The following is a 9160-nucleotide window of genomic DNA, read 5'->3' on the forward strand; positions in this document are numbered from 1 at the left end:
CCCCGGGGCTGGGCAGGGGCGCGCGCGTGGAGCCGGCCAGCCCCGCGTCCCCTCAGACGTGCTGGATGGCAGCCCAGGTGGCAGCCCGGGAGGCGGGAGGCTTCCGGGAAGTCCCGACCCTTCGCCTAACCCCGGGCGCCGGCCCGGAGGCGGCGGGCCTGGTGGAGTATGAAGAGGAGGACGAAGACGAGGAGGTGGCGGCGGCCAGGCGAGCGCGGAGTTTCGCCCAGGACGCGCGGGTGCGCTTCGTCGGCGGCCGTCTGGAGCAGATGCTGGGGCTCCCGGAGGAGAAATGGAGCCAGCATTTGGAGAGCGAGGACAAGCGGCAGGTCCTGGGGGAGTTTCTGGAGAGCCCCAGCCCCGCCTGCCTTGTGTTCAGCGTCGACGCCGTGGAGCGGCTCGCGGCGTTCCAACAGGTAGGGGGCGACGGGCGAGGGAACCAGGTCACGCCTCCCGCCCAGCCTGACGGACACCTGAGCGGGACAGGCCAGTTGTGCTTCCTTGGGTTTTCTCGGGGCACATATTCGGGCGCTTTAAAAAACTTCAATCAAGTGCCTGCCGAGAGTCCGCAGAGTCCCCCACGTGCGCCCACTCTGCTGTTAAGCAGCTGTTGGTAGTTTTCTAGAAGGTCCGCCTTTGGGCCTGCTCCACCCGGATAAAGCAGGAAAAGCAGCGCGTCCTTCAGCTGCCTGGGCGTGAGGCGCGAGGTATGTTCAATTTGTCAGATAACTTTCCTTTAAATCGCTCTTGTGTCACTCCGGAGCCAGATGTGGTGTTTGGCGGAGCCCAAATAACTTGTCATGGCTCAGTCTGCCTGTCAACCATACTTAATCCCAACGAATAAAACTTAGGACTCCTTTAAAAAAAGAATTGCCCAGCAATGTGCTCTCAGAACAGTTCTCTCTCCCCCCTCCCTTTTCTCTTCCTTTTTTTTTTTGTTTTTTTCCTTTTACCTTTTTAAATGTAGACTTCTGGTACATTTGAAGGTTAACATATCACCTACGATCACAGCATTTGTACTTAAAGAGTTTGCGAAGACTTTGGAGCAAGATTTACAGTCTTGAGATTCTTCACTGTCGATGTTGTAAAGTGATGCCATCATCACTAGATGTGGTCGTAATAATGGCGGGGAAATAGGATCCCAGAGAAGAGAGTAACTGGAGTTAGCCTTAGGGTTCTGTGAGTTCTGAATTGTTTTTGTTTTGCTACTCTCCTAATTTTAAAAGTTTGTCAGTGGAGTGAACAAGAACAGTTTAGTATTAAACAGTCATGATATCTGAAGAAATGACTTGATAGTTATGGAAATGTTAGAATATCTTGATTAAACACTGCTTTGAGTATAGAAATACAATTTAACCTCTTGGTCTTTATCTCGGTTTGGCTTACTTCTGAACAAGAAAATGTTATACAAAAGAATAACCTTTGCTAAGATGGAAACATTCTAATTTCTTCCTGTATTTGTTTAATCATGAGACTTTATGGTATATGATGATCCTAATTGACATGCTTTTGAAAGGTGACATTCCACACAAATAATACTGTGAAATTAACATTATAAAAGAACAAAAAAAATTGTATAAACTTTGCAGAAGAGCAGTGGAGCAATCTTATTTATAAAGATAGGTAAGATGCCAGGTTTTGTTTCTTATGCTAGCAATCTACTTACAAGTTAGATACAGCAAATCCTGCTTGTTAACATGGAAGCTACATTGTGGACTTAAAATAATTATGTTACTCTTGTTTCAGATTCCAAGAGATGCAAAACATAAACTTGTTTATATTGCCAAGAAGAGTACTGAAAACATTGGAGTAAATGATTTCTCTCAAACAGTTTTATTTGGAGAGTTACCTGCGTCATCTCTTGGTCATGTAACTGCTTTCCTAGACGAGGTACTGGTCTATCCTTAATATTTTAATCTTTCATTTATCTTTACGACACTTGGAATTATTCAGGACAACTGTGGCTATTAAAAAGAGAATTTAGAAGCCAGTCATCTCATTAGCCAGGTGGACAGAAAATGATAGTATTTAGACTGTTCCTGAAATGAGCTGATATTGATGCTAACGTTCAACAGGTGGTAATTTGCAGGATCCTCCTTTTCCTCTCTTTCTAAATAATGGAAGGAAATTAAAAAGCAGCTTGAATTGAATAGGCTCCTGTACTTAGCTATAGGTATTAAACTTCACGTTCAGAGTAGAGACAAATTTATACTTTGCAAAGGGGTATTATCAGTTTTTCAGATTCCTGTTAGTTTCTAAGTGCACTCATGTTAGATAATGGGAAAGGGTAATGGAAATAATGTATTAGGAATGACTGCCTTAAAATTCCTCTTTCTCTCCCCTTAAGTCAGAGAAATGCTCTCTTAAACCCATGTTACTGGCACTCTAATGTGCATTAGAACCACCTAGGGATTTTGTTAAAGGCAAACTGATAAATTAGGTTTGGAGTGGGGCTGAAATTCTACATTTCTAACCTGGTGCTGATGCTGTTTGTTCATGAACCAGCTTTGAGGAGCAACGTACCAAATGACTAGGTTTGGAAGAACCAGAGCAGTGGTTCTCAAACTTTGCTGAACATTTGGACCACCTGGGGAACTAACATGCCTCGGCCCAGGTCACACCTCTTACCAATTAAATCAGAATGCCTGGTGGTGGTGGTGGGGGGGATCCAGGCTGCAGTAGTTGTTAAAGATCTCCAGGTGACTCTAATACACCCCAAACTCTGGGTAACACTGGGTTAGTATCAGTAAACCAGATTTCAGTAGCAAAAGCAGTCTTGCCATGGCCAATATTTGCTGTACGCGGGCCTCTCACTGTTGTAGTCTTGCCATGGCCAATATTTGCGGTACGCGGGCCTCTCACTGTTGTGGCCTCTCCCGTTGCGGAGCACAGGCTTCGGACGCGCAGGCTCAGCGGCCATGGCTCACGGGCCCAGCCACTCCGCGGCATGTGGGATCTTCCCGGACCGGGGCACAAACCAGCGTCCCCTGCATTGGCAGGCGGACTCTCAACCATTGCACTACCAGGGAAGCCCCCAACATACTTTTGACTAATGATTTGTCAATCTCCATCTTTCACACCTCTTCTCCTTCCTAAGTCTCTTCTGTCTTCTTGAAAGGAGGTGTTTTCTTGCGGTCTCTGGGCTAACTAAAGCTTCTGTCCCCCACCTTCAGTTCTACCTTGGTTTCACTCTTCTGTTGAATTTGCATGGTTTTAGTTGATTTCATGGAGATAACTAGGAAGAGAGTTTTCTATCTTCAGCACTTGAGACAGTTTTCGGTATGTAGCAGGTGTTCAAGAGATTTTTATTGAACTGAATCTGATGAAAGGATTTCACATGGTATGTGAATGACCTTTGGTCCTGTGAATCCAGGCTGCCATCAACTGGCCTTGGAAGGGCAAGGCAGCACTCTTCACTGGAATTCTTACTCTGTCTGTGTAAGGCGACAGAAGATACAAAACTCTTTCAGGTTCCTCTGAATTTACCTCAATAGCAGGGTCTGCACAGCCCTCTGAAAAGTTTAAGTGAAAGAGAGTAAGCTGTCCCTGAGCACATCTATAGAAGGCACAGAACATTCAGAACCTCGCGGGTTTAACAGGTTTGGAAGATTCTCATTTATTTAATTATGCTTGAGGATATGAGCATTGGGAGGAAAAAAGTGAGGACATCACGCTCAAGATGTCACTTGGGTTTCTTTATGGACAAGGCTTAAATTCAGAATGAAGGGGCCCTAAGGCAAGACTATAGATTTTTAGATAAAAAAATTTTCAAGGCTTGTCTTTGCTTAGTATCCACTGTGTCTCACATAATTGGCTCATTGTGGCTTACGATGTTTGAAGGACTCCCAAACTTTTCTCTCCAGGCAAGATCTCTCTCCCAAATTCCAAAGGGCTCCATATGCCTTCCTGACATTCCACTTGGTGTGCAATAGACATTTCATACTTAACATTCCAAGTTGAGCTGATGTTCCCCACCCTGTGCCGTTTGGAGTTACTCCCAGAATAATGGATGTGAACTCCATCTTTCCAGATGCCCAAACCAGAAAAACCTCCTAGTCAGCCCTGACTCTTGGCTTTTTCTCACACTTTATATGCATTCTGTTAGGAAATCTTGCAAGTTCTGCCTTCAAACATACCCAGAATCAGTTCCCCTCTCCCCTTCATTGCTACCACCCTGGTCCAGCTCACCATTATCTCTCACCTGTGTTAATACATCAGCCTCTTAATTGGTTTCTCTGCTTCTATACGACTCGCATCTAGAACCTATTCCCAACACAGCAGCTAGAGTGATCCTTGTTGAAACACGAGAAGGAACATGTCACTTTCTGCTCAGACCCTGCACTGGTTCTCCTTTTACTCAGAGTAAGGGCCCAAGAGCTTATAGCAGTCTAGACTTTGCATTGTTGCTCGCTGTGGATCAGCAGTATCCGCATCAGCTGGAAACTTGTTAAAACTGTAGAATCTCAGGCCCTGTCCCAGAGCCGCTAAATCAGGACCAAGAAGCACAGGTGATTCTTAGGATTGTTAAAGGATGAAAGCATGGGTTCGAGTTCTCTGTGGTCTGACCTCCCCATGACCTCTCAACTCATGTCAGTTGCTAACTCATGGCTTCCTTGCATTTCCTTAATTGTCTCAGGCATACTGGTGCCCTAGGGCCTTTGCTCTTGCCATTTCTTCACCTTCCCCAGAATCCACTCAGCCAACCCCTTCATGTCTTGCAAGTCTTTTTGCTCAAATATGTATTTTCCGGGAAGCCACCCTCCAGGTGAGCAGGGAACTTTGAAGGGCAGGGACTTAGGGTCAGGCAAGTGAGACACCCACTTCAAGAACAAAACTTCCAGAGAGGTGGGGAGAAACAAAAACAATCCAGTAATCAAGAGGAGTAATAATGTAAGGCAGTAGTATTATTACTATTTTGGCTGTGCCACGCAGCTTACGGAATCTTAGCTCCTCAACCAGGGATTGAATCCGGGCCCTCTGCAGTGAAAGCACAGAGTCCTAGCCACTGGACCCACCAGGGAATTCCCAAACGCAGTATTTTAAAAAATAAAAATTAATGCAAAAAAAATCAACACTTGAAGTAAAAGTAGGATCACTGACAGTGCCATGCCAAGTCATATTGGAGGCTGAGGCAAAAGGTCAGTAATACTCATCCTGTCTTTATTGAAAAATGTTGATATTTTATTCATCATTTTTGGATTAGCTTTTACTTTAAAAATATTTAAAAATATTATTCATCTCAATTATTGAGGTTTGTTGGGTTTTTTTTTTTTTGGTGCCCTCTTATGCTCCAAAGTAAGTGCCTTACTTGCCTTACGGTAGTCCCAGCTCTTAATCTTTTTTTAATTAATTAATTAATTTTTTTTTTTTGCGGTACGCGGGCCTCTCACTGCCGTGGCCTCTCCCGTTGTGGAGTGCAGGCTCCGGACGCGCAGGCCCAGCGCCATGGCTCACGGGCCCAGCCGCTCCACGGCATGTAGGACCTTCCCGGACCGGGGCACGAACCCGTGTCCCCTGCATCGGCAGGCGAACTCTCAACCACTGCGCCACCAGGGAAGCCCCCAGCTCTTAATCTTTGTTTTGGTCACTGATGAGTCCCAAACACACAAGACTCTGCCTGACATACAGTAGGATCTAAGTAAGTAGTTGTTAAACGAATGAAGGTTTAATAAGGGCTAAAGATAGCCTGTTCTTATAAGAGACAAAACACTGAAGCTGCAAGATATTTCTTTAGAGAAAAAGCATTTGGTGTGCGATCTCTGCTATCTCCATTTGAATGTTTTGGACATTTATATGAAAAGGACACTTTGTGGGAAATTGTATGCTAAATAAGCCCATAGTTGTCATTTGTTCGTTTAATCAAAACTTAATGAATATCTGCTTGGTGCCAGTGACTGAACACACCTGGCAATTAGTTAGGATGTTTCTGCCTTCGGAAAGCAAGCAGTGTGAGCTAACAGTGATACGATGTGGTGAATGTAGTGGTTTTAGCAGGGTGCTGTGGCGCCTGCAGGGTTGGCAGGGAAGGTGGGGAGTCTCAAATAGGATGATTATAGGTCTTGGTTTGCTTGGGGGCGGTTCCAGTTTCCTCCTGTTACAGATCAGTTAACATCTGCTCATTTTTATTGCTTGTTTTTACTCTCTAAAGCATCTTCAGTTGTATGGTAAATTACTTGGTCCCCATAGTGTCGAAGGACAGGAGCAATAGCTAGATGTAGGAGAGGGAGGAAGGGAGAAGCAGTGCAAAGGCACAGAGGTAGGAAATGCAGATTGCAGTTTTAAAAATGGACTGCATTAATACGTTTAAGATTGGGGAAGAAGAGCTGGAGGGTGTTGAGAAATAAAGCTGGAGAGGCTGATTAGAAAATTAACACCTATGTAACTTTTTCATCCGGATGGTTGCCACCAAAGCCGGTTGTCAAACTCATATCCGTGTGTTTACTGGAAGATGGTAGCAGTAAGGCATGTTCTGTGAAGGTTTTTATCAGGACAGGCTTCAGTGGAAAGTTTTGAAATCAAATGGTCATTTATGACTTGCATTCCAAGCTAAACAATTTCTGTCTTTCTGGGTACTTTGTATATGAAGAAGAAAAACATTTAATGCAAGGATTGGTGAATTGGTGACTCAATCAAGGAGCGAGGAGGGACTGTGTTATTGAGGCAGTGATTGGAATGAAAAGTATTGAGGTAGTTTTCCAGTGCTGTGGTTCTTAACTGGGGTAGAATAAAGAAGGGATGGACCAAGTGTTTGAAAGGAATATGGGGAAGGTCATTTGACTATTTTTTCTCATTTAATGACCTAATATACTCACTTGTATTCAGTGTTGCATAGTCTTTGAAGTTTGACTCAGATATACAGTGATTAACAGTAATTTATGTTGATATGCTGGGCCCTCCCAAACTTCTCTCTCCAGGCTTGATCTCTCTCCTGAACTCCAAGCTTAGACTTCCACTGCCCTTAGGGACATGGCACTTGCTGTGTAATAGACATCTCAAATCCAGCATCTCCGAAATTTTACTCCCGATCTGCTGCTCAACATTATTATGTGTCCCTATTCATTATTATTTGTAACTATATTATATAATTAGCAAAAGTATTAAAAATGTCATGTAGTTATTTCTTTAAGTATTATGTTGACCCAAATCTTAAAAGAAACAATAATTGTAAATGCTTATCAAGCCAGAATGAAAGTTATGATTTGGTTTTTGTAGTCAGTGTCTGGGGCCCATTCCTAGACATTTCAGTTTAATAAGTCTGGCAGGGGACCAGGCTCCTGTACTTTGAAAGTGTTTGTCAGGTAATAGTCTCTGCTGATTTAAGAACCACTGTAAAAAGAAACACCCCAGATTTAAAAAGAGATAAAAGAAAGGTGAGTAAAGAGAACTCTAGCAAAGGCACCATGGCTCTTTTATCTGTAGTTGTATATCCCCTAGTAAACATGTCCAAATTATTTTGGTTCAGAGAAAGTTCACGGATTTTTCTTATAAGTCATAAAACCTAGACCAAAAAATTTACAGTGGAAGACTAAACCCCAGGTTAATTGAATTACTTTGTATATAGCTTGTTGATAACAAGATTTATTGTCATTAAAGAGCACATCCCAGGTCAATTTGTTCTAAATGATGTTCATGGAGATACTCTTGTTGCTCGCCTAATTGCTCTACAAAGCATGGGGCTCAGAATTTCCTAACAATTTTATCTACAGCTTGTGACACAAATATTTAATTTTAAAAGAAGTTGGCCTCGTCACAGAACAGTAAATAGAGTGAAGGTTTGAAACAGTATCCAGTAAATTAGAAATGTTGAAGAACCAGAATTATCCTCAACCCTGACTTTTAGAAAAAGCTGTTGCTATTAGCTTTTAGAAAAAGCTAGTCTGGTTTCCAAAGCTCTTTATGAACCTTGCCAGCATTTCTCACAGCCCCGCCTCTTAGGGGTGCTGGCTCTAGTTTCAGGCAGACCAGACTGGAACTTTCTCAGAACCCTACGCTTGCAGCCCTCAGTGATTTTGCATCAGTGTTCAGTTTTCTGCCTGCCCTGCTCATTCATCTTAAAGATTTAAACCAAGTAGCAAGTTTCCTGGCAAGTCTTCCCCAATAACCCTCCTGGCCAGAGACGGGTGTTTCTCCTCTGTTTCCACATGACACAAAAACGTGCCTTTCTTGGCAGTTCTGATATCGAGGTTCCTAACCCACGGAGCTCATAGAAGACACACTAGTTCTTTTGTTTTTTTAAAATTTATTTTTATTCAAGTATAGTTGATTTACAATGTGTTAATTTCTACTATACAGCAAAGTGATTCAGTTATATATATATATTTTTTTCATATTCGTTTCCATTATGGTTTATCACAGAATGTCGAATATAGTTCCCTGTGCTATACAGTAGTACCTTGTTGTTTATCCATCCAATATATACTAGTTTGCATCTGCTAACCCCAAACTCCCAGTCCATTCCTCCCCTAAATTCCTCCCCCTTGGCAACCACAAGTCTGTTCTCTATGTCTGTGAGTCTGTTTCTGTTTCATAGATAAGTTCATTTGTGTTACATTTTGGATTCCACATGTAAGTGATACCATATGGTATGTCTTTCCCTTTCTGACTCACTTCACTTAGTATGATAATCTCTACGTCCATCCGTGTTGCTGCAAATGGCATTATTGCATTCTTTTTTTTATAGCTGAGTAGTATTCCATTATACATATACACCACATCTTTTCTTTTTTTAACATCTTTATTGGAGTATAATTGCTTTACAATGGTGTGTTAGTTTCTGCTTTGTAACAAAGTGAATCCATTATACATATACGTATGTCCCCATATCTCTTCCGTCTTGCGTCTCCCTCCCTCCCACCCTCCCTATCCCACCCCTCTAGGTGGTCACAAAGCACCAAGCTGATCTCCCTGTGTTATGCGGCTGCTTCCCACTAGCTATCTCTTTTACGTTTGGTAGTGTATATATGTCCATGCCATTCTCTCACTTTGTCCCAGCTTAGCCTTCCCCCTCCCCGTATCCTCAGGTCCATTCTCGAGTAGGTCTGCGTCTTTATTCCCATCTTGCCGCTCGGTTCTTCATGACCATTTTTTTTTTTTTTTTTTTTTTTTAAGATTCCATATATACGTGTTAGCATACAGTATTTGTTTTTCTCTTTCTGGCTTA

At 43.0% G+C, this 9160-nt stretch overlaps 1 protein-coding gene across 1 annotated transcript in view; it reads left to right on the forward strand.

Moving 5' to 3' along the window:
* DNAH11 (dynein axonemal heavy chain 11) overlaps window positions 1-9160 on the forward strand; it is a 326309-nt gene continuing 317149 nt past the window's right edge. The window contains 2 exon segments of the mRNA XM_055085043.1: window positions 1-416; window positions 1747-1890. Of these exon segments, the coding sequence (XP_054941018.1) occupies window positions 66-416; window positions 1747-1890 (495 nt within the window). The 5' untranslated portion in view covers window positions 1-65.

This window comes from Physeter macrocephalus, chromosome 5 (genome assembly GCF_002837175.3).
Source record: "Physeter macrocephalus isolate SW-GA chromosome 5, ASM283717v5, whole genome shotgun sequence".
Taxonomy (NCBI): Eukaryota; Metazoa; Chordata; class Mammalia; order Artiodactyla; family Physeteridae; genus Physeter; species Physeter macrocephalus.